The 26,324-nt window shown below is 43.2% G+C and overlaps 2 protein-coding genes across 4 annotated transcripts; both read right to left on the bottom strand.

The window, feature by feature from the left end:
* Positions 1–3,216: 3,216 nt before the first annotated feature.
* LOC141641781 (uncharacterized) lies at positions 3,217–12,487 on the bottom strand. Its single transcript, XM_074450430.1, has 8 exons — positions 10,551–12,487; positions 10,358–10,427; positions 9,896–10,173; positions 7,547–7,661; positions 5,688–7,132; positions 4,989–5,058; positions 3,969–4,109; positions 3,217–3,842 (listed from the first exon to the last, which is right to left on the bottom strand). Exons 1-8 carry the CDS (start codon positions 11,768–11,770, stop codon positions 3,630–3,632), a joined length of 3,552 nt encoding a protein of 1,183 aa, XP_074306531.1. The 5' UTR covers positions 11,771–12,487; the 3' UTR covers positions 3,217–3,629.
* Positions 12,488–22,163: 9,676 nt separating this feature from the next.
* LOC141643739 (F-box protein SKIP23-like) lies at positions 22,164–26,086 on the bottom strand. Of its 3 annotated transcripts, XR_012543760.1 has the most exons (5): positions 24,735–26,086; positions 24,495–24,654; positions 23,886–23,955; positions 22,957–23,106; positions 22,164–22,842 (listed from the first exon to the last, which is right to left on the bottom strand). XR_012543760.1 is itself a non-coding variant. In XM_074453030.1 (4 exons), the coding sequence occupies exons 1-4, from the start codon at positions 26,012–26,014 to the stop codon at positions 22,612–22,614; spliced, it is 1,731 nt and encodes a 576-aa protein (XP_074309131.1). In that variant the 5' UTR covers positions 26,015–26,086; the 3' UTR covers positions 22,164–22,611. The 3 variants fall into 3 exon arrangements, 2 of the variants coding, with proteins under 2 accessions (XP_074309131.1, XP_074309132.1); XM_074453030.1 differs by lacking the exon at positions 24,495–24,654; XM_074453031.1 differs by lacking the exon at positions 24,495–24,654 and having other exon boundaries at positions 22,707–22,842; positions 22,957–23,041.
* Between the last annotated feature and the right edge of the window lie 238 nt (positions 26,087–26,324).

Genomic DNA, 26,324 nt, shown 5'->3' with positions numbered 1-26,324 from the left:
TTCCCAATAGTTATATCGGGGATGCTGGAAGCGGGGGTTGCTGTTTTGGGCACAAAGTTGATGGCCTGATATAGTTCATTCAGTTGCCGTTTGTGCCCATGAGCGGACCCACCGTTCTCGTTGCCCCCGATGACAACATGGATTACTCCAATCCGTTCAAAGACGGATTTCTTATTTGACCCGCCGGTATCAGCTTTTTGACCTCCGGCAACATATTTGCCGAGGCTCCCCTTCCGGATCAACTCTTCAATGGCATTCTTCAGATGCCGGCAGTCGTTAGTTAAGTGACCGGTGTGGCCGTGGAACTCACAGTATTGGCTCGTGTCACCGTCCCCCCTCGCCTTGGGGGGCCTTTCCCACTTCTGACCCTCGTTCTTGCTCAGGGCGAAGACCTCGGCAGCAGATACAACCAGGGGGGGTGTGATCATTGTACCGCTTTTGGTAGTACGGTCCCGAACTCCCCCCGGCGCCCGCCGAGTTCTGTTTCCTGGCGGACCTGTTAGACCATGACCTATTATTGTTACGGCGTCTTTCATCCGGGTTGTCCTCCCGGCGGCTCTTACTTTCTGAGTGCCCGGCCTCGCTGGGGCCTACCCAGGTTTTGTGGTAGTCCTCCACCTTTATGGCTTGGTCGGCCATCTTCCTGGCGGAGTCTAAGTTCAGGCCCCCGCACTTGATGAGCTCGTTTTTTTCAAGTCCCCTCTTGGGAGGCCTTTCATCGGCGCGAAGGCCGCCATTTCATTGCTCACTCACGAATCTGCTGAACCTTGGCGTCGAACCTCTTCACATAACTTCGGAGAGACTCGCCTCCCCCCTGCTTGATGGTCAGGAGATCCGATGTTTCGACGGCCCTCCTCTTATTGCAAGAATACTGGGCCAAAAATATGTCCCTTAGGTCGCCGTAGCAGTATATCGACCCATTGGGTAGCCCCTTGTACCAGCTTTGTTCCATCCCATGCAGGGTCGTTGGGAAGACTCGGCACCAAACCTCATCAGGCTGTTCCCACACCGACATGTAAGACTCGAAAGCCTCGGCATGGTCGGTTGGGTCGCTTTCTCCTTTGTACGATATGGGTGGCAACTTTAGCTTAGTCGGCACCGGGACCTCTAGGACGTAGGGGTTGAGGGGGCTCGTCGACCACGTGTCGAATGACACGCGGCGATCGGCTCCTCGCATCCCTAGTCCGGCTCCTCTCCCCGTGGCGGGAAGGGCTTCTTCTCCGACTCTGGTGAGTCGGGCTTCTTCTTCGACTCTAGTGAGTCGGACTTCTTTCACTCCTCTGGGGCATGCCTCGTCGGTGCTGCGACGACGCCGTCCTCCCGCGAGTGCGGGAAGGACTCAGGTCTACCACTAGCACTTTGGGCTCCCCCGGCGTCTTGACAGGGTCAGCTTCCTCCAGTGCTCCGTTCAAGTTTCTCGGGGTCACATTTTGGGCCCTGGTCTCCTGTACGGGTGCCGCCGCTCTTGTCGGTGTGACAGTGTGAGTCGGCGTGCTACCAATTAGGTCCAGGAGTAGCTTTAGTTTAGCTGCATCAACCACATGTCCCATGATGGTGACTTGGTCGGCGGGCAGCGACGGCGTATCTGGTATTATTGGCATCCCGTACTCCGGTTGAGTCACTCAGCCGGTGGGGGGTTGCACAACCCCAGAATTGTGGACGGTATCATCTTGGCAGAATTCGGTTTCGTCAGTCACAAATACTTCTTGTTGTTTCGACATCTTCTTAGCTTTTTGGGTGGGTTTTTGTGTGTGTTTTTTTTTTGTTTGGGAATGAATGTGACTAGCTTCTAGTATCTTTCCCCACAGAGGGCGCCAATTGTTTCGGGTGTAATTCCAGAGCAGTTATTTACTACCACACGTGCTTGTAGAATGATGTCTTTGATTGAATCCTCCTTTCGGTCTCCTGAAACAGTGAACAAACTGAGGGCTCGGCTTTGTACCGAGCGAACTCACTCCGACGCTCAAGTCAGTAAACTTAAAAGGATTAAGTCGTATGTTACTTGGCGAAGTATGTATTGTAGAGAGATAAGGAAGATATTACCAGATTATGAGGTGTTTAGGTTATTTTTCGGATCCTTTCCTCAATGAGGGTTGAGGAGTATTTATAGACTTTCACCTTTTGTCACGTAGTGGCCAAGTGGCTAGCGGGTGGAAAGACTGATCTACCCTCGGCCGAGGGACCCATGGCAGGCCGGCGGGCCCTGTTGACTCGCCGCCGAGGGGTCTTGGATATGAGTTCGCGGATATGTGCCTGGCTGGCTAGTTGTCCTAGCCGAGACCCAAGAGACAGGCCGACGGGCTACGTCGGTTAGGCTGTCTAAGTCGTTGACTTGCTGTGGATATCTTTGACCTTGCTCAATATGTTGACTCGGTCAGCGGGTGCAGAATATGCCCCATCACAAATAAAAAGTATAATTGTGAGGAAAAACAAAAAGGCCATCTATTAAATAAAATAAATAAAAGTTAAATGAATAGGTAGATTGATAGCAAATTTATGAGAGGAAAATAAAAAGTTTGTATTAATTAGTTTTTTTGTTTACAACTAATATTTTTTATTTTGCTAGTATTTATAAGTATGTAACACATGGTATTTAGATATTAATTCTAGTTAGACAATAAAGTAACTAATATAAGTGAATTATTATTAACCAATAGAAAAATTACACTTGGATTAGAATTAAATGCTTCAAGTAGCCTTTTAACTAAATTGTATAGATTATTATTAACCAATAGAAAAATTACACTCGGATTAAAATTAAATGCTTCAAATAGCCTTTTAACTAAATTGTATAGATTATTATTAACCAATAGAAAAATTACACTTGGATTAAATTTAAATGCTTCAAGTAGCCTTTTAACTAAATTGTATAGATGAGTAACTAGGAATATATCTACATAAATACATTTCTATATTATACAAATACGGAGTACAATTTTTGAGTTACATACTTACATGGCATAGCACTTCACAAAGTGAGACGGAAAAATGATTGTTGTTCTTTTGTCGAACTCATTGTGAGACCGACTGTTTCTCATGGAAGACGGACACTATCTACATAAATACATTTCTACATTATTCTCATTGAAGACGGACACTATCCGTCACAAGTCTATCAAATTCAAACAAGCAATTATTCTATGGTGCATAAAATGTGAAAAATTAGAACCCCAATTAGAAAATTTTGAATTACTCAAGATACTACCAGATACCAGTATATGAATTAAAGTGAATCTCATTAGGTAAATATTCCAAACAATTTATCTTCCTCCTAAAAATTCATTATAAAAATCGAGTGGTCCTCCGATTATGAAATATATTATGAAATTTTAATATAAAAAAGAATATATTATGAAATTTTAATATAAAAAAGAAAGTGTCGTCAGGATTGAATCTGACAAACAGTATACAGAGAATACGTGAACCAGACCATGTTGAAGACAAAACCAACAAGGCGGCTTAGCTGCGCTGTAAGCATGCTAAGCCCTTGTACAGCTTAAGATGACCGAGTTGCTGACACCAATTCACAAGTAATCGAGATAAATATCAACACCCAACTATGTCAGAGACTTTTGTCAAGTAAGCCACGAAAATGTGCTGCCCATCTCAAGTATACAATAGTATGGAGACTACTGAGCCAGTGTCAGTATAAACGCAAGTCGTGAATTCAGGGATATTTCCACGTCAGTAACCTGCTCCTCAATATAGAATAGGTACGTATCACGTACACGCAACATACCTAATGCCCAGCGCAAAAGACTCTCATTACAAGCCTGCTTCGTCTCCAAATTATCAGGCTTTCCAAGTATTTCTTCAGTCGTCGCATGACACGAGCCATCCAACTGAAAACAACAAAGAAGTGTTCAATCTCATAGACTCCATAATCTTTAAGAGAAAAAAGCCCATCAGCAGAATTTTATACAGCATGAGATAATAATTGTAAGTAATTGATTCAAGATGTTCATTGCCTCATGGAGTTTATTCTTGAACTCAATTTCTTCCTCTCGGAATCTAACCGCCATTTTCTTCAACCTGAGAATACCCTTCACAAACTTCAGGACAGCCGGTTTTAGATCATCAGTTCCCTCTATATCTGTCTCTATATCAGTCTGCATTGAACAATTGCCAGTTTACAGGATATCTACATGTTTCATATGGAGTAGTAAAAAGGACTTAAAAATAGCCTTTAAAAGGGCAGCCAAGTGTGCGCTGGCGTCCCCTCAAGGCGAGGCTCCGGGGAAGGGTCCCAAAATAAGGGTGTAATAAGGGCAAGCCTTCCCATGCCATTTTGGCAAGAGGCCGCTCCAAGGATTTCACATGGCAACACCTTAACCGGTGCGCCAAGGCTCCCCTTCAATTTTTAAGAGAACTTGCAAGAACCTAAGGATGTCATATTCTAGACATTATAGTCAATATTCCGGACTTTTTCATAAGTTGAAAACTTGCAAATAGACACACCAGTCCATCTCCTAGTGCAGCGAGGTAATGCGTAGAATATGTGTATCCTTACCCCGATATTCTGATTCAACACGAATAGAATGATTATGAATGACCCATGATGCAAACTGCATTGACCGAGTGCTACTTTACGATAGAAGAAGCACATCATTGGTTCCACTTAAAATGGAAAAAGCCTTAGCATCATTAAACAATAATCATTTGCCAACTATCTTAAAATCAGTGCATATTCAGCTTTAGTGGTGATTAATATATTTCCATCAATTGTCCTTCAACAATCAACATTCAACCATCTGAAGCGTCTCAAGCGCGCTTTTTGAGACTAGGACTTTAACCAAATAAGTTGAGAACTTTTCCCCTTATACATTCAATTTACTAGTACCGATAGTGGTGATCAATATATTTCCATCTTTTGTGCCTGAATGCTAAACTCTGTCTGTAGTCTCCAAGTTCGGGGTGCAGTAATATACAGGTTAGTGCACTATTACTGTAAACAAAAGTTGCCGAAGTGGGCATAAAAGAGAACGAACCTTATAATCCTCAGGAACCTTGTCAAGTATTCCATCAATTGCAGTTTCAACTATCCCAATACGTTTCAGCCTGGGAGAAAATTTCAAAACTTGAATAAACTGGAAGATGTTTCAATTCCACTTTGTCGTAATGTCTACAAAATTACTAGCAAAATAACATTTTCAAGTTTCAACTTGAATATACTTGGTAAATGCGGAGTTGCTGCCTTGCTAGTAACAACAACCATATGAGCTTAATTACCAGAAACAAAGGGTATTCTGCTAACACACTACCTCAAATGTTCAAGATTTTGAGTTCGGCTACCTAACATTTTTCTTTTCTGACTACACTACTTGATTTCTAATTATTATTGTCGAGCACTAGGAAAATCATTGTTCCGACAGAATAAATAAGAAATAAATCTCGTGTAATTTGCCACTATCATGATACAAGCCTTGTTAAAGAGTTAAGGTATAACTACAATAGAGACACTCAACAAGGGATGAAATTATAGTATCGAAAACTATGCCTCAAGGTACAATTAGAATGGATACAAGCCTTCTCGAAGACTACTACCAACAACCGTACCTCAAGGGCTCTCACAAAAACTAAGGGGTGATTGGGAGTAAAGAAGGAAGATAATCATTGAGACGCTGAAATCAAATGTACTACCCACTGATTCATAATTTCTTTACAAAATGAACCATTCTTACGTTTACCTGTCAATAGACCATAGCCAGCTTGATGGTGGCCATAACGAATCCGAATAACCAGGGCATGATTCAATATCACCAAAATGATCAGTCTCATGCAAGTGACATACACTGACATCAAGGCCAAGCACAGACTTTTTGAACCCTGTAGAGTCATCACTATTCCAACTATAGGACAGAAAACTATTTTTAGTGAACAAAATGCAGTTCTTTACAGAGGTTCCTAATTCCTGAGTAGAAGCAGAAAAGGAGAAATTACGACCAAAAGAAAAAGAGCGATCACCAAGACTCGATATCTCAATCCATTTCTTCTTCTCTTCATTGAGCTCATACACCTTAAACCTAATCTTCCTAATCTCCTCCTTAATAATCCCATCAGGCCCACACACCTTCAATCTAGCCAATTTATTGTTATGACTAGCATCAACATAACACCTAACCACCAAATACAACTTCCCCAACGACTCCACCAACCGCTTTCGCCTCCCACCTCCACCCGCAATGGGAGCAACAAAGGGAGTCATCTCAGACGAATGATAGTTAATCTGATAAACCCTCCCCCTACGATCAATACCCAATATTTTACCCTTATATTCCACAATGTCGTCAAAGCGAAACCCTTTACCATCATGTTTAGTCTCGCATTTAGTAATTCCGTCATTACTCCCTACATCCAACCTATACATCCCCAATGTCCCGTCTTCACGAAGACTAATTGCAGCAATTTCATTTGGAAACATAACCACTTTATTAACTTCAATATCACAAAAACGCGGTTTACTGCGCTTAGAAGTATAAGTAAGATTATGAAACCAACCCAATTCACGAAAACCAGAATCAATCAAATTAACATTAGGAAAATTAATGGGCGTAGAATACAAGCTATTTGAGAAAGGTTTGCGAATACTCAACTTTCCAGGAATGAACTCATCGACGAATAAAATACAAGCGTTGGGCGACAATGATGACAATCTGCTTTCTGATAATTGAAGAGGGCGACGGAGAGCGTAGATTATTGTGACGGATACGAAAGAAGAACTCGTAGAATCGGAGTAAGAGTAATAGGAATTAGAGGGTAAAGGGATTGAGAGAGGTAAGTGAGGTGATAGAATGGAGCAGTTGGTAAGAGGGGGACATGAAGATCGCCATGAATGACAGATGGAGCGGAAGGTGAAGATGTAGATGGGGTTTGAGGTTAAGAAGTTGGCTATGGCGGATAGGAGTTCTTGTGGAAGATCTGACCATGGTGGGTTTCGGTTATGACCTACCATTTCTTTGTGCTTTCTCGGTGTTCCCTGGGGAGTTGGGGGGTGAACTGTGAACTGTGAACTGTGAAATGTGAAATGGAAGAGGGTAATTTGCTCTCTTGCTCCGTACCCGTACCCGTACCCGTACCCGTACCCGTACCCGTACCCGTACCCGTACCCGTACCCGCCAACTAAAATGTGTAACTATATTCGTCCCATAACAAAATTAATTATCGTATCCTAATCCTATTTAGAAAGTACAATCGGTCTCATTGTAGTCTAAAATTGTAAACGGATAATCTCTAACAAAATGCAAGTGGGAGGGCAAGTGGGATATCCATTTCCCGAGTATGGATCTTCTCCATTTCCTTTTCTCTCCATTTCCTTCCATTTCCTCTAATACAACAATATTAAATCATTATTCATCCTCCAACTTATCAAACAATCAACCGTTGGATCGTTTCAAAACGAAATATTGAACGTTAATAAGAAATGGAAGGAAATGGAGAGAGGCATAAATGGAGAGAATCCCAATTGCCATTTCCCGCCCACCTACACTATCCATTCTCATTTTGTGAGGAAGACATCCCGTCTACAGTGTATTAGCTACGGACTTACATTTGTTATGTTGAAGTATTTGCTTATAATCATCATCTTTCTCCAACAATAACAAAAATTATTGCTAAAAACTGTAGGACCCTGCGCTTTAGCGTACGATGGAGCAACCGAGCAACTATAGTATATGGAAAAAATACGTAAAAAATGTTATTGAATGTCTTTCTCGTAAGATTCTCAAGTCGTCGTACATTTTAGTCATGGTGGTCATTATTTGGCCGAATTATGGACCCATTTACCATTTTCATTTTATTTCTTATTTACGTTCTAGATTCCCAGACCGATCGATAACAAGTTGATAAATATATTTAGTCAAAGATAAGCAATGATGGGTTTTAGCCAAACACGGATTAACTTGAATGACCATATCAAACCAAGTTGGGTCTTACAAGTTACAACATGCATCATCAATTCATCATGTCGTCAAACCTATTGGCCCTGCAACTGAACATAAATTACCCAGCAGCCCACATACCTTCACTTGGATATATTTTACCAAGCATCACTTTTTTTGCCATCATCCATATCGTTTGGTCTTATTTAAGACCGTCGTGACTCATAACATAAAATGTCTCTCAAATTCCCTTTATTCTACCTTTATTTTATTGGGTGTGTAAGCGGTCTTAAATTGAAACAGTCTTATTAAACAAAAAACGATTTATCACCAAGTCAAAACTATATTGCATTTCAAATTAGATAAAACAAGAAAAAACCTTGAGAATTAATTGAAGCAAATATTACACTTTTTAGTAATTAATTAATTAAAGTCAATCCCCCATTAATAAACAACCAGACCGGTAATTAGCCATTGTTATGCTGCACAAACTAAAAGATTGAGAGATTGAGAGATTTTAGGGATTTGATTAGAGTAGAAGATGGAAGGTTGTTTATTTTGGGATTATATGGGGAAGGGGAGAACCTGATCAGTGATCACATATTAGGCTAATTCTTTTTTTTTTTTTACATAGCAGGCTTTTGAGTTGGGTCCTAAAAAATTGGGGGCCCTGTTCCTAGGCACGGGTTGTACACCCATTAGGCCGGTCCTGACTAAAACACTGATAATAATACCACTACAACATTAATTAAGGAGTCGTTTGGTTCAAAGTATCGGAATGGACTGCGATACAATAGAGGCATGGAGTTAGAACCCATAGTTGCTCACACGTGTTTGGTTCGATCTTGGATGGATTGAGGAGGGTGAAATGGATTTAGAAACTTGGGTTTATACATGGGGTATGAGATTTCAATGGGTTGGAATGAAGTTAGATTACATTGGTATCTAACTCCATTCAAAAACCTTTCAACCAAACACTATAATGGATTTCAATTTAATCCAAAAGTTCCAACCAAACACCCCTAAATGAAATGGAGAGAAATTTTTGTATTTGGCGGAAGAGATGATCTCTCTTGTAACGACCCCAATATATTGTAGGTGTTTATGCACCAGTTTCTTACACTAATTTAGTAAGACGAGCCTGCATTTCCATCATGAGTCTAGAATTGAATATAAGTTCTTCCGTGAATATGTTCTTGATTAATTGAACAGTCGAAGTAACATATAAATACTCAAGAATTGTATGGTAAAAATAAAATGCATGACCCTGACACTCATGAGTCATCACGGCCTAATCTCAACCCTTGGCCCTCACGGCCTTCGAAATATGATCGCTTTAACCATAAAAATTTCACAAAGTAGTAGTGATATTTGTGTCATAGCTTAGATTTAATATAATGATCAGACGCGATAAAATTTGTATAATTATGCATAACCGTCATGTACCACTCCACTTGTTGGTCGATTATGAAGGTGATTTAACAAACCAAGATGGCAAGATGCAACTAATTATAACAAACTAATTGTAAATACCAAAGTAACAAAAAGACGATAGTTTGAATTACGACTTATGAGGGATACAAATTGCAGGTTAAACCCGCAAGAGTATTCTAATTGTTACGTCTCGAACTGGAGACCATCGTAAATGCTTACTTATGGTATCAAACAATCAGCTATGAGATTCTAGACCTATAACAAAATGTTAAAATAAAAAGTCCAATTTTGTCAGAATCAAAATTTAATAGAGCCAAACATTAGAACATAATTTCTCCTAAACGAATTGATCAAGAGTTATAATAGTACCAATTTAAATTCAGTGTGGAACTAGGACGACGAGATGGGGCTCAGGTCCAAGGCGACAGACGTAACCGGGTTGAATATGATCGTGTTGCTGACATGAATTCATAAGTAATCAACATAATATAACACCCATTCACATCATAGCTATAAGATTATTGTCATGTAAGCCACCAAAAATGTAGACAAATAGTAATTTCAGGGATAGTTCGGGAGACTACTGGCCGGGTAGTATATTTAAATTTGAAATATATTTCAGGGATAGTTCCACTTCAGTAGTGGCTTGTTCCTCAATATTGAATAGCAAAGCATCACGTTTACGCAACATGCTCATTGCCGAGCTTAAAACATGATCACGACGAAGTTTAGTCATGAAGTCGATTTCTTCCTCCTGGAAGCCAATAGCCACTTTCTTCAACTTGAGAATCCCCCTTAGCTGTTCTTGGACAACCGGTTGCACTAAGCCATCATAACGGCCGACAACTCTCTCTAACCTCTTCTGCATTGAGAAATTGCCAATTAAATGTTTAGAGAAGCCATGATAAACATTGCAGAAATAATTTAATTGACTGAATACTACTGTACAATGAAGGAAGCACATATGCTCTAACGAGTCATTTTATTAGTCCCCTTATCCCCCGTCTTTGCAAAAGTCTTAAAGGTGGGCAGAAAAGAGGACGTACCTTCACGTCTTTAGTAATCCTGTCAAGTATTTCATCAATTGCAGCTTCAACCATCCCAATACGCTTCAACCTGAAAGGAAAAGAGGACCAACAACCTTCATGTCTTTAGGGATTTGCCTTGTAATCAAAACACCTACAGTCATCAGCATTCCTAATACCAACATACGAGTGTGATAATTATTCCTACATTTACCTGTCTATAGGCCAAATCCAACTTGGTAGTGGCCATAATGAATCCGAGTAGCCAGCGTATGATTCAATCGCACCAGAATGTTCTGCATCATGCAAATGGTATACTCCGATATCAAGTTCATTTTTTTCAAGTTTAGAGGACCTTATATGGTTATCATCCTTCCAATTATACGATAGGAAACTCTGTCTCGAGAACAAAATGCAGTTCTTCACGCAAGGTCCTAATTCCTGAGCTGAAGCAGAAAAAGAGAAATTACGGCCAAATGAAAAAGACCGATCACCAAGACTAGTTATCTCAACCCACTTCTTCCTCCCTTCATTTAGCTCATACACCTTAAATCTAGTGCTTTTATCATTTTTATCATTTTTTCGAGGGTCAACTTTACATCTAACTACCAAATATAGCAAGCCCAATGACTCGACCAACCGCTTTCGCCTTCCACCTCCACCCGCAATGGGAGCAATAAAAGAAGTCATCTCAGACGAATGATATTTAATCTCATAGACCCTTCCCCTACGATCAATACCTAACACCCTACCCTTAAACTCAATAATGTCGTCAAAGCGAAAACCATTACCATCATGTTTAATCTCGGGTCTGAGTCGTTTGACTTTTTCCTTATGAATCTCTACATCGAACCTATACATCCATATTGTACCGTCACCAATAAGATTGATAGCAGCCGGAGCATTGGGAAACATAATGACCGTATCAATGCCATCCTTAAACCGCGGTTTAAGGAGGTCAGGCGTAATAAAATAAGTAGGGTAACTAAGGTTATGAAACCGGCCCAATTCACGAACATTAAAATCATTCAAATTAATGTTGTTAGGAAAATTAATGGGTTTATTATAAGATTCAGTTGAGAAAGGTTTGCGAATACTGAGTTTTCCAGGGGTATACTCGTCAAGGAATAAAACACAAGCCTCGGGCGACAATGATGAGAATTCAATCGATGAAGTTTCGAGGGGACGATAAAAGGCGCAGATTGTTGTGACGGATAGGAAACAACAACCACCAGCATAATCATAGAGACGGTGATAGGAATTAGGTGAAAGAAGGGATGAATTGGAAAGACGAGGACATGAGGATCGCCATGAACGGCAGACGGAGCGGAAGGTGAGGATGGAAATGGAGTTTGAGGTTAAGGAATTGGCTATGGTGGATAGCAGTTCTTGTGGGAGGTCTGACCATGGTCGGTTTCGGTTACGGCCTACCATTTTTTATCCTTGCTAAACAAATTACTTACGTTCCATTTAAATGATCTTGCCGAGGGGGGTTCGTGCTAGGGATGGAGAGATGAATCGAAAGGGTTGTATCGGGTTAGGGTAATTGATCATCGAGACATGGGAAATATATAATCGATATTATTGATTGTTAGAATGTGTCTTGATACAGAAATACATGGGAAATATATATACTAAGAATACAACATATTTACGGAAATAAATCATACTCCCTCCCAGTCAATATAATGTTCCCACTTTTCCGAAACGAATTATTCCACTAATGTTCCCATTTCCTTTTTTGGTAACTTTTACTTTTATTTTTGTTCCGGGTGTGATTCCAGAGCAAGTATGGTTACCACCCGTGGCTTGTAGAATGATGTCTCGAGTTGGATTCCTCACGTCTCTATCGTTCCTCTCGGCCTCTCCTGCAACAATGAACGAACTGAGGGCTTGGCTTTGTGCCAAGCGTACTCACTCCGACGCTCAAGTCAGTGAACTTAGTGGGATAAGTTGTTATTACTCGGCTAAGGATATATTGTAGAGAGATAAGGAAGATATTACCAGATGAATAGTGATTCTTAGGTTCATTTCTGGATCCTTTCCTCAATGAAGGTTGAGGAGTATTTATAGGCTTTCACCTTTTGTCACGTAGTGGCCAAGTGGCCAAGTGGCTAGCAGGTGGAAAGACCGTTCTACCCTCGGCCGATGGACCCATGTCAGGCCGGCCGAGGGTCTTGGATATGAGTACGCGGATATGTGTCCCCGATCGATCGGTTGCGGCCGAGACCAGTGTGACAGCCGATGGGTTGCATCGGCTAAGTTGCCTGAGTCGTTGACTTGTTGTGGATATCCTTGACCTTGCTCAATATGTTGACTTGGTCGGTCGGTGCGAATATGCCCCATCAATTTGCCCCCCGCGTAGTCTATGCCGTGGTATGGGCTCCGATGTATCTTTGAACGTATATTCTGCGAAAGTAATTTCTGAAACTTTTCTGAATCGGCTTCTTCTATCTCGGCCTGGTTCTTATCAGGCCGTACCATATATATCCCCCCTCCAGATTGGATGTGTAAAGGGCATCCGATGTGGAAAAGGAAGTGACGCTGGCCGAGACCAGGGTTGGGAGTGCCGGTTGCTTTTGATTGCCCCCAGGCCGGTGCTCCATAGCACGGTTGACCTTGTGGCCGGCGGAGAGCAGATACCTAGGAATTAGTTGAGGAGGATGAATAGGCAGAGATATGAAAGGGCGTGTTGAAGACGCTTGATCACTGTTGCATTGATTGACGTTTAACTGTTGCGACGATTGACATTCCGTGGTTGCATGTCCGACACGTGTCTGCTTGCTGATTGGCTGACGCTTCATGGGCTGTTCTCTGATTGGTCCTTCTTTATGGGCTTTTTTTTTTTTCTATAAATAGGGCAGTTGTTCCGTGAAATTGGCCACCAATTTCATTCTCCCAAAATTTTTCTCTCTAAACTTTCAAGGGTTTCTTTTTCTAACTTTCAGAGTTGTTAATCCGGCGAGCGTTTTTCTTCAAGGTAAACAAACAAAATTCCTTTCTTATTTTGTTAAATAATCATTGCCATTATGTCTTCTGCTGACGCTGGGACTAGCACTCCTGCGCCGGGGGGATCCCCGTCGCGTCTTGATGAGGAGGAGAAACCAGACGCCATCCCGATAAGGTCTGGGGGCCCTAGGTCTCCTTCTCCTGAAGTTGATCCTCGATTTTTGGAGGAATGGGAGGATGACGATGACGTCGATGATGACGCAGACGATTTTGGTGATGCTGCTGAAAGGGCTCGTCCTAAGGGGAGGGAGTACGTTATGGATCACGGCGACGCCTGTAAGGTCCGTCTTGACCGTGCTTGGACACATAATTTCGCCAGTTGTTCTGGCGAGAGATTTTTCGAGGGTCATTTTTTCTTTGGCAGGGGATACAAAATTGTTATCCCTGAGGAGGGTCAGGCCGTCTGTTGCCCTCCGCCGGGCTACACCGGCGTATACATGCGGCACTTGGAGTACGGGCTCCGGTTTCCGCTGAATGAGTACGTTATGGCCATTATTAGGGCCATGAACGTTGTTGTTGCCCAACTGCACCCGTTGGCTGTGAGGACCATAGTCGGCTTTGTCTGGCTTTGTCTCTTCAAGGGAGAGGCCCCAACGGTGAATTTATTCCGCCGGCTTCACTCACTCCGGTCATCAATCTCTGGCCGCGTCGGATGGTACAGTGTGCAAACGGAGCAGGGTTATGTCTCTGTTGACAAGCTTTCTTCCTGCAAAGGCTGGCAAGGTCGGTGGGTGTATGTTAAGGTGCCGGATGACTACCCGCTGCCCCGCTCCTTTCAGCAACAGGCATAGGGAGACGGGCGGTCGTCACCAGGCTCACCCGGCGTCTCGGATAGCTTCAGCTGTTCGGGAGCCAATTATTAAGCCTTCCCTCCCTGCCACTTTTGGCGCTTCAAATGATGCCTGTAATCTTTTGTTTTTCTTTTCCTTGTGTTTTGTACAACTTTGGTAGGTTGTGTTTTGGCTTATCCTTATGGGGACGGTCGTCGTCTGTATTCTCCTCACTTGTAACTTATCATTTTTAATAAGAGTTCGTTTCCTTTTTCTTCGGCTTGACCTAGGTCTTTACTTCACTTTGAGTTTCCTTGCGCTAATAGTTGAGCGTATCAACTGTACTTAGCGTCTAGAGTGCGCATCCCGACTTTGTTTAAACGCTTTTAAGGCGTTTTGATCGTTTCTGCGTGTATCAACTGCGCTGGCCGTAACTGCCGCGGCGTTTGCTTCCTGAGGGTGATTGCCGCTCTTGTCGGTGTGACAGTGTGAGCAAGCGTCTGCTTATTGGTAATGACGGCCGCTCTTGTCGATGTGACAGTGTGAGCTGGCGTCTTATTTCTTGATGACGGCCGTGGCGTCTACCACTTGGAGTGACTGCGACGGCGTCTACCTCTTGGGGTGACTGCCGTGGCGTCTACTACTTGGGGTGACTGCGACGACGCCTGCTTCTTTATGGAGACTACCGCTCTTGTCGGTGTGACAAATGTGAGTGCGTCTTATTTCTTGATGACGGCCGTGGCGTCTACCACTTGGAGTGACTGCGACGGCGTCTACCTCTTGGGGTGACTGCCGTGGCGTCTACTACTTGGGGTGACTGCGACGGCGCCTGCTTCTTTATGGAGACTACCGCTCTTGTCGGTGTGACAGTGTGAGCTGGCGTCTTATTTCTTGATGACGGCCGTGGCGTCTACCACTTGGAGTGACTGCGACGGCGCCTGCTTCTTTATGGAGACTACCGCTCTTGTCGATGTGACAGTGTGAGACGACGTCTTCTTCCTCTAAATAACTGATGGGAAAGAAAAAAATGGACACTTTGATGGAAGACTTGGATGATTTTTCGTTAGGTATAAACATGCGTTGGGGTGCCCACAGCTATTTTGGACACCTCCGCCGCTACATAAATTTTTCTCGAGATGACCAACGTCCTAAAGGCTCATCACAGGCACACCTTCCCAGTCAGCCACTTGTTGCATCTATGAGGTCGCCCTCCTGCTGTAAGGACGGACTTTTTCCTTTCTCTTACTTCTTCGCCACTTTGAGGGATTGCATGTTGCATCCTCTGTCAGCTATCTGGACGTTGACCACCTCGTCCTTCTCGTCTTTGGAGACGAGCTTATGCGCTTCCCCCCGGTCCGAGACATACATCAGTGTTAGGGCCCGGATGGACATCACTGCGTCGGCCTCACTCAGAGTGATTCGGCCTATGAGGACGTTGTAGGCGGACGAGCCGTCAATGACCACGAACTCGGCTAGGACATTCTTAGCCGCATTCCCTTCGCCGAACATCATAGGCAGTCTTACTGACCCCAGTGGTACCAGGCCGGCCCCGGAGAAGCTGTATAGTGGGTTGGTGCAGGGGCTTAAATCCTTGACTTTCAGACCGAGGCTGAGGAAGCACTCCCTGAACATGATGTTCGTGTAGGCGCCTGTGTCAATCAGACACCTCTTGACCAGGTGGTTGGATATGTCCAAATTGACTACGAGTGGGTCGCTGTGAGAAGCGATGACTCCTTCGTAGTCCTTCCTTCCAATAGTCATATCGGGGATGTTGGAAGCGGGGATCGCTGTGTTGGGCACAAAGTTGATGGCCTGATATAGCTCGTTCAGGTGCCGTTTGTGCTCATGAGCGGACCCTCCGTTCTCGTTGCCCCCGATGACAACGTGAATCACTCATATCCGTTCGAAGACGGATTTCTTATCTGAACTGCCGGCCTCAGCCTTTTGGCTTTTAGCAACGTACTTGCCGAGGCTCCCCTTCCGGATCAACTCTTCAATGGCATTCTTCAGATGCTGGCAGTTGTCAGTAAGGTAACCGGTGTGGCCGTGGTACTCACAGTACTGGCTCGTGTCACCGTCTCCCTTCGGCTTGGGGGGCCTTTCCCACTTCTGGCCCTCGCTTTTGCTCAGGGTGAAGACCTCGGCGGCCGATACGACGAGGGGGGTCTTATCACTATACCGCCTCTGGCGGTACGATCCCGAACTCCACCCGGCGCCCGTCGAGTCCTGTTTCCTGCCAGGTTTATCGGGCCGTGACCTATTATTGTCACGGCGTCTTTCACCAGACCGTGATCGATTGTTGTCGCGGCGTAATTCATGCGTGTTGTCCTCCCGGCGGCTCCTCTTTTCTGAGGGTTTGGCCTCGCTAGGGCCTACCCAGGTTTTGTGGTAGTCTTCCACTTTAATGGCTTGATCAGCCAATTGTCTGGCGGCGTCAAAGGTCAGGCCGCCGCATTTGATAAGCTCGTTTTTTAGGTCCCCCTTTGGGAGGCCTTTCATCAGCGCGAAGGCTGCCAGTTCGCTGTTCAGCTCACGAATTTGCTGAACCTTGGCGTCGAACCTCTTCACATAACTCCGGAGAGACTCGCCTCCCTCCTGTCTGATAGTCAGGAGGTCCGATGTCTCCACGGCCCTCCTTTTGTTGCAGGAATACTCGGCTAGGAATGCGTCCTTTAGGTCGGCGTAACAGTATACCGACCCGTCGGGCAGCCCCTTGTACCAACTCTATGCCATCCCATGCAGTGTCGTTGGGAAGATTCGGCACCAAACCTCATCAGGTTGCTCCCATACTGACATGTGAGACTCGTAAGCCTCGACGTGGTCAGTCGGGTCACCTTCCCCTTTGTATGCTATAGGTGGTAACTTCAGCTTAGTCGGCATCGGAGTATCTAGGACGTAGGCGCTGAGGGGTTGCCTGACCACATGTCGGACGACACGCGGCGATCGGCTCCTCGCATTCCTAGTCCGGCTTCTCTCCTCGTAGCGAGAAGGACTTCTCCTCGGGCTTCTTCTCCAACTCTGACGAGTTGGGCTTCTCTCGCTCCTCCGGGATGTGCCTCGTTCGTGCCGCGGCGACGCAGTCTTCTCACGAGTGCGAGAAGGACTTAGGTCTACCACGACCACTTTGGGCTCCCCCGGTGTCTTGACAGGGTCGGCTTCTCCTAATGCTTCGTTCAAGTTTCTTGGGGTCACATTTTGGGCCCTGGTCTCCTGGACGGTTTCCGCCGCTCTTGTCGGCGTGACAGTGTGGCCGCGTACTCCCACCAGGTCTAGGAGCATCTTCGGTTTTGCTACGTCAACCACATGTCCCATGATGGTGACCTGTCGGCAGCGGCGGAGTGTCCGGTATTGTTGGCATCCGTACTCGGTTGAATCACTTGACCGGAGGGTTGCACAACTCCGGATTTGTGGATGGTATCATCTTGGTAGAATTCGGTTTCGTCGGTCACGAATGCCTCTTGTTCTTTCGACATCTTCTTGGCTTTGGGGGTGGGTTTTTTGTGTGTATTTTTTTTGTTTGGGAATGAATGTGACTAGCTTCTAGTGTCTATCCCCACAGACGGCGCCAATTGTTCCGGGTGTGATTCCAGAGCAAGTATGGTTACCACCCGTGGCTTGTAGAATGATGTCTCGAGTTGGATTCCTCACGTCTCTATCGTTCCTCTCGGCCTCTCCTGCAACAATGAACGAAATGAGGGCTTGGCTTTGTGCCAAACGTATTCACTTCGACGCTCAAGTCAGTGAACTTAGTGGGATAAGTTGTTATTACTCGGCTAAGGATATATTGTAGAGAGATAAGGAAGATATTACCAGATGAATAGTGATTCTTAGGTTCATTTCTGGATCCTTTCCTCAATGAAGGTTGAGGAGTATTTATAGGCTTTCACCTTTTGTCACGTAGTGGCCAAGTGGCCAAGTGGCTAGCAGGTGGAAAGACCGTTCTACCCTCGGCCGATGGACCCATGTCGGCCTACCGAGGGTCTTGGATATGAGTACGCGGATATGTGTCCCGGTGATCGGTTGCCGGTAGAGACCAGGTGACAGTCCGATGGGTTGCATCGGCTAAGCTGTCTGAGTCGTTGACTTGTTGTGGATATCCTTGACCTTGCTCAATATGTTGACTTGGTCAGCGGTGCAGAATATGCCCCATCAATTTTATTCATTCCTCTCTCCTATCACTAAACCCTCACACAACACATTTACTCCTATTTTATTACTTTCCTTTATGTTTTGACCCCACAATTCTTTATTTAACTACTAATAATTCATCCATCTCTCCTATCACCAACCCCACACAACTCTTTTACTCCTATTTTAATACTTTTCCTTAAGTATTGTGTACATATCAAATGGAAACAATATAGTGACTAGGAGGGAGTATGTTAACAGCTACTAGACCTGTACTCGGGTCGGGCGGGCCAGGCTTTCCAAGTCAGGCCCGGGCCATGTCAGGGGGAAGGGGCGGGCTTGATCGGACCGGGCTGGGATATGTTTGACCCAGGCCAGGACCTGAGGCGGGCCAATGGCGGGTCGGGCTGGCGGGCCTTACAATTTTTTTATTTTATTTTTGCTAAAATGGCTAGCCAAGGCCGAGCCGGGCTGAAATTTTAGGACCCGGGCTAGGCCAGGGTTAACGGCGGGCTAAAGTCGGGTCCGGCCAAGTTGCATAAAATAACGGGTCAAAGCGGGCCGGGTCCGAACCAGCCCGTGCTGATGGCCAACTCTAACAGCTACTGTATAATTCTATTATAGGCTTGAGGGAGCCGTTTACTTGGAGCCAGTCTGGCTAGGATTAGGTCTTGGGCTTCTTGTTCTTATTAACATGTTGGGTTATGGGTCATTATATATCTGGTCAGGTTCAGTTTGCAAAATTCTCGAGTTCTACTAGGTGAGGTTTGCTCGAGTTGGTCGGGTGACTTGGGTCGGTCATGAGTAATATCAAAGATTCTCTACGGTCATAAGTAGTATCAAAAAAACATACCTTTGGTTTGGATTAAATTGTAGTTAGAAACAGTAGGACCATGAGCGCTAGCGCACGATTGAGCAAGTAGTTTGAAAAAACCTGTAAAGAACAATTATGAATGCTTGTCGCGTGCAATTCCCAAGTCGATGGGCCGTTGCTCGGCTGAAGTATAAGTTTATCACCATCAGTTGGTGGTCTAATTTAAAAACGTTGAAAGTTAAAATCTCTCAAAAAATCCTGGATTTTTTTATTAAGTGTGTGAGCAGTCTTAAACAAGAAATGATGTATCACCGTATCAAAGGTATTACGCATTTAAAAATTAGATCAAACAAAACAAAAACATTGAAAATTAAAAGAAACAAATACTCGCTCCTATTTAGGGTTTTTCTTCCCTATTTCTTTATTTTGTTATTCGGGTTTTCTTCCCTATTTTCTTTTTTGGGTTGATTTGTGTGGTCCAAATTCAATGGCAAGTGGGATAGTGTATTTTGTGTGGTCCAAATTCACTTCCTTATTTCTTGGGTAAAAAATAAAGGGGAAGAATATAGTGAATAGGAGGGATTATTATACTGGGTAGTTTGCATTAAGTAGCAACGAACTACAATACTTAGTGAGTACTTAATTAATAGAAGTAGAAGGCAATCCCCATTAATAAACAACCACCTAAGAACAAGAACATTCCCCATTTACTGCCGTACTGTTATTTTGCTTTTTGGTCTAGTGAGGGGAGGGAGATTCGAACCGGACCTATTATCCGTTTAACTATTAGACTAAGATATTTTTGGTGCTTATTATCCACCAATTAAAACACTAATAATACCACTAAAACATTAATTAATTAATTAATAAGATAGTTAATAATACGGGTTGGGCGAAATAGTGGTTTTGCCATCCGCATCAACGTATGCCTTCAGCTGACCAATGTAAACACAAATCCAACCCATACCGGCTGAACCCAGGATTTTGGGAATCTGAATCAAGAGGACGCCATTGTTGACCTTAGCAGTGAACCGCTCCGGCTGGTAAACAAGAGGGTCAAGTTCAATTTGACCCTCATAATACCTCGGTTCACAGATTCCTATCCCGAACCGGTGTGTTTTCGGCTCCTGGGCCGTGAAACTGAACTTGGAACCGGTGGCGGTGCAGCGGAGGTTAGCTTGACGGATTCCGGGTACGTCGAACCGGAATACGTAGTCCTTGCCAGTGAAGTAAATCAGATCTGAGAGTGAAAAGCCTTTGGTTAGGAAACCGTTGTACTTGGCAGTCTTTAATAATCGTTCTTCGGCGGCTGAGCTGTTGTTGCGGCGGAAGGTGGTGACGGCTGCGGTGGAGGAAATGTATTTGTTGATGTTGGAGAGTGCACGAGATAGCGCCATTTGTATTTTGCTTTTGAGTTTTGAAATATTAAAATAAAATTAAAATGTTGTCTGAAATTATGGGGTATCTTCTAGAGGTTTACATAGGGTTTTGGGGTATATAGACCATCATTTCCATCAACACTCTTTCAACGGTCTAGATTTTGTCCCTAAACGATCTAAGGTCAGATAAATAATGAATAATATTAAATATTTTAACACTATTCTAATTTGAAGTTTCAAAAATAAATGAAGCACAAAATCTCATTGAAGACGGACGATATCCGTTACAAACTTGTGACGGATACCGTTACCTATCACAAAATGCCCATTGCCGGTGGGAAGCACATGGGTATGCCCCACCTTGTCCCCTCTCCCTTTTTGTGAGAGGTCACAAACTTGTGAAGGGATTAGCCCCGTCACAAGCAAGACTAGCTGTAACTTAAGATTGAGTACTACACCCTCTGTTCTAGTGAGATGTTTTTCTTTTATTTTGTGATTAGGAAATAAAAAGAGTATAAATAAACATATCACTGAAACGGAGGGAGTAGTCTCTTACACTAATTTTATCATACGAGCCCGGAGCCCCCATTTTCCATTTTCAATAGTATAGAGTCGGATACGGATTACTCCGTAACCATTTTCTCGAGCATTTGAAGTAACGCCTATACGGCTCTACAACAAATACTCGACAATTGAATCGTAGCCTAGATTTAATACAATGACCGGAAGTGTAGATAATAAAATTTGTATAATTATGCATTCTTGCAATTAGGGATGGCAATGGGTAGGGTTCGCCTAGACCCGGACCCGACCCGAGATTTTTCCTTTGGACCCGTACCCGACCCAGACCCGCAAGGGTCTAAAATTTGAGGACCCATACCCGGACCCTATGGGTAAGGGTAGGGTCTGGGTTTACCCATGGGTCCGAGTTTCAGCCACTTTAGTAACAAGATTAACAGCAATGGGTCTATAATATTAAAAAAGAAAAAATTCATACTACTTTAACACTATGAGTTTATTAATCTGCCGTTAATGGTGGTTGTCGGTCGCCGGCTATTAGAGAGGTGGTTGTTGGTCGCGTATCAGTGCTGTGGTGGTGGTTTTCTTGTGTCAGTGGTGGAGTGGTGGTATTGTCAGAAGAGTTTGGTTGAGTTTTATCACTTTATGGGATGAGGGAAGAGAAAGAGCCTTAGTTGAGTTTCTACAGTCTGTCAGTATGAATTCAGAAAAGTTGTAATTTTGATTTTTTTTTTTCTTTAATAAAGGGTCTAAGGGTCGGGTATGGGTCTCATAACTTAGACCCGGATCCGGACCCGAAATATTTTCTGAAGACCCATACCCGACCCATACCCATTGGGTCTGAAAAAATGAGACCCATACCCGACCCGTTAGGGTCCGACCCTCAGGGTCTGGGTCGGGTCCCCGACCCATTGCCATCCCTACTTGCAATGGATTATGTATAGACAGGAGGCACTTCATTGAATGTGGAACTTGGACGACGAGATGGGCTCTTGTTCAAGGCGACAGACGTGACGGGGAAGTTACCTGAGCTCGAATTCAACTTAGCTCAGCTTGTATTAATGTTTACCAAGCACAATCTAACCCAAAGGGACATGATTGCACTCTCTGGTACATACCATAGGGACTTCCCACTGCTCAAAATTCGCAACTAGGGTCAACAACTTCTCGTCTTCAAACCAGATTGACCCGTCCATGGACCCTCCATATGCTCATTACTTCAAACAACAATGTTCATAGAATAAAGACCCCAACTTTGTAGTCTTTATGGAGGAAATAATGTGAATCTCACAGAGGGAAATAATCCAAACAATTTATCTTCCCATAAATTCCTTACAAAAATCGAAACACAGATTTTTGCTCCTCCGAATTCATTATGAAATGAAATTAGACATTAAAAGTAATTGTCATCAGAACTGCAAAAAATTACACAAAAACGACGTGAAACAGATCATGTTTCAGACCAAACCTACTAGACTTTCTGTAAGCACTTGCTCTCGGGAGTCCAGGCTACAGCTTTAGATGATCGAGTTGTTGAGACAATTCACAAGTAATCAAAGATAAATGTAACACCCAATCATGTCACAGATATGAGACTTATGTCATGAAAGCCACAAAATGTGCTTTTCGAATCTCGAGAGTAACCAAGTTTGGAGACTACTGTGCCAGTGTCACTATAGGCGCAAGTCGTGGTGTCATGGACATTTCCACTTCCGTGAAAAATTCCTCGATACAGAATAGATGTGAATCCATACGCAGTATGCCTAATTTCAAGTCTGAAAAACCCTCATGATAAGCCTGCCTCATCTTGCAAAAATCAGTAATTCCATATGTTTCTTCAGCCGTTGCATGACTCCATGTTTTTGTCTGCTCAAACAAGTCGTCCACCTAAAAATAACAAACAAGTGATGAATCTCATATACTTCATAATTTCTAAGAGGAAGAAGCCTATCATCACTATATTTTAATAAAGCACGAGATAGGAGTAATAATTACGAGTACTTGATTCAATTTGTCCGTTGCCTGCTGAAGTTTATTCTTGCACGCAATTTCTTCCTCTTGGAATTTGATCACCATTTTCTTCAACCTGAGAATAACCTTCACAAATTTCAGGACGGCTGGATTCGGGTCATCAGCTCTCTCAACATCGGTCTGCATTACACAATTGTCAATTTACAGGACTTCTACATGCTTCATACTCCCTCATTTCAAGTCATTTCCATATCTTTGTTCAAAATTCCACATACATATTTTGAACAAACGTATGGAAATAATAAACTGAAAACGTGCAACTAGAGACACTAATCCATCTTTCAGTGCAACAGAGCTGCGCACCCACAAATCTTAAACATTAACATCAACTGGGAGATAATAGGTCAAATATATATAGCCTTACCCCTATGTTACGAACTTACGATTCAACACAAACAGGATGATTACAAATGAGCCGTGATACAAATTGCATTGATAATTCCATCCACCCAGTGCTATTTAACGCTAGAAGAAGCACACACTCTAGCGAGTCTGCTTAATTTCATAATATTCCGAACTCAAAGATTTGCAAGTCATGGCTCCACTTAAAATGGAAAAGATCTTAGCATCATCAAAAAATAATCATCTGGCAGCTACCATAAATTCACGTAATACTAGCGCTAAATGCTAATGATGATTAATAAAGTTCCATCATATGTGCCTCAGCATACAATCATCTGAAGCGTCTATAACGCTCTCTCTAAAACTACGACTCTTACTAAATACATTGAGAACTTTGGCCCCTTGTCCATTCAATTTACTAGTACCAATGGTGGTAGTTAATATTTTCCAACTATTTGTGCCTTAATGTTAAGTGTCTGAACTATTCAACTTCATGGTGCAGTAAAATACAGGTAAGAGCATCAAAGTCTTAGCAGTGGGCATAAAAGAGAGAAAACCTTATAGTTCTCAGGAACCTTGTCAAGTATTCCTTCAATTGCACTTTCAAGTATCGTAACACGATTCAACCTGCAAGAAAAATTCAGAACTTGAGGAAATTAGACGATGTTTCAATTCCACTCTAGTTGTAACGCCTACAACGCTACTTGATATTTTTCTCTTATTATCTCGAACACCAAAATCATTTCGGCAATAGAATTAAGAAACCAACTTTAAGTTCCTGAAAGCACATGATTACGGGGATATTTACGTCAGTTGCCACTTTTTATCCAAATTTCATATCCTCCGTCTTCTTTTTGCTCTACTGAGCCTCTCCTTTCCCCAAATTGATTTCATGATTCTTTTTGCCTCCAATTTAAGTTACTTTTTCTTTTACGAACCCTCCTAATAAAGAGCAGAAAGTCAGAAACATCAGTGCCTGAAAATCACTCATGATCACCAACTCACCATGGGTTATCCAAACAAAATTTGATCAATTGGAGTATGGGATTTCATAGCTTCAAGTTTTTATTAAAAACAAAAAAGGAAATCAAAGGAGGAAAATGGGATAGGGGAAAAGGACACATATTCACATTGCATAAATTCAAAACAAGCATAGAGTAATTCACCGGCATGTGATCATACAAATCCTCTAGTTAAACGACTTCCCTCACTTCAATCATCGTGATACAAGCCTTGTCGGAAGCATCAAGGTACAAATGAATTGAGAAGGATATACTCAACCACGGGTGGAATATAAATCCCGGGGTAATTTCACATTCAGGAATGCTGAAATCAAATGTAGATTCATAATTTTCTCATAAAATGAATCACGTGGCTAAGTCAAAATAAAACATTTGTACATATACCTGTCAATAGACCAAAGCCAATTCGGTGGTGGCCATAACGAATCCGAGTAGCCAGGGTAGGATTCAATATCACCAAAATGATCAGCCTCGTGCAAGTGACATACACTGATATCAAGGCCAAGCTCACACTTTTTGAACCCCGTAAAGTCATCAGCATTCGAACTATAGGACAGAAAACTATGTCTAGTGAAAAAAATGCAGTTCTTTACAGAGGTTCCTAATTCCTTGGTAGAAGCAGAAAATGAGAAATTACGACCAAAAGAAAAAGACCGATCACCAAGACTCGAAATCTCAATCCATTTCTTCTTCCCTTCATTAAGCTCATACACCTTAAACTTAATCTTCTTCCCAATCTCCTCCTTGACCTTGAATCTAGCCATTTTATTGTATCTAGCCATTTTATTGTAATGACCGGGATCAACATAACACCTAACAACCATATACAACCGTCCCAACGACTCCACCAACCGCTTTCTCCTTCCACCCCCACTCCAAATGGGAGCAACAAAAGGGGTCAACTTAGACGAATGGTACTTAATCTCATAAACCCTACCCCTACGATCAACACCCAAAACCCTACCCTTAAATTCAACAATGTCGTCAAAGCGAAACCCTTTACCATCATGTTTATTCTCGCATTCTATAATTCCGTCATTAATTCCTACATCCAACCTATACATTTCCAATGTCCCGTCATCACGAAGAGCAATAGCTGCCGAAACATTAGGAAACATAACCACTTTATTAACATCAGTAACACAAAATCGCGGTTTACTAAGCTTACAGCTGCCATCATTATTGTAATAAGTAGAGTAACTAAAATTATGAAACCTACCCAATTCACGAACATTAGAATCAATCAAATTAATGTTGGTTGGAAAATTGATGGGGGTAAAATACGACACGTTTGAGAAGGGTTTTCGAATACCAAGTTTACTAGAGATGAATTCATCGACGAATAAAATCCAAGCATCGGGCGATGAGGATTCGGGTTGTGATAGTTGAAGAGGGCGATAGAGAGCGTAGATTACTGTGACGGATAGGATAGAATAACCGGTAGAATCGTCGAAACTGTGATAAGAAGTAGAGGGAAGGGAGAGAGGTAGAAGAGGTGAAAGAAGGGGCGAATTGAAAAGAGGGGGACATGAAGATCGCCATGAACGGCAAACGGAACGGAAGGTGAAGATGGAGATGGGGTTTGAGGTTAAGGAGTTGGCTATAGTGGAGAGGAGTTCTTGTGGGAGGTCTGACCATGGCGGGTTCCGGTTTTTGGCTACCATTTTCGTGGGTTTCTCGGTATTGTCGGGAGTGGGGGTGAAATGCGAATTGTGTTGACAATTAGATGGGGAGATGTGCCGCGTGGGGAAGTGTATACGGACCCGTAACCTGCCAACTAACACAAATTCTCATTTGTGACGGACGATATCCGTCACAAGCTTGTGACGGGTCAAATAAAACTCACTTGAATAGATAAAGACAAATCGTTTGGGATTCCCTAAGCACTCTTACTTTTGTCTTATCTAGCCATGTGAGTGATACTTGACCCGTCACAAGCTTGTAACGGATATAACCGTCACAAGAGAGACTTAT

The sequence above is a fragment of the Silene latifolia genome, chromosome 2 (genome assembly GCF_048544455.1).
Source record: "Silene latifolia isolate original U9 population chromosome 2, ASM4854445v1, whole genome shotgun sequence".
Lineage (NCBI taxonomy): Eukaryota > Viridiplantae > Streptophyta > Magnoliopsida > Caryophyllales > Caryophyllaceae > Silene > Silene latifolia.
The sequence above is the reverse complement of the archived record's forward strand: the minus strand, read 5'-3'. Positions and strand labels throughout refer to the sequence as shown.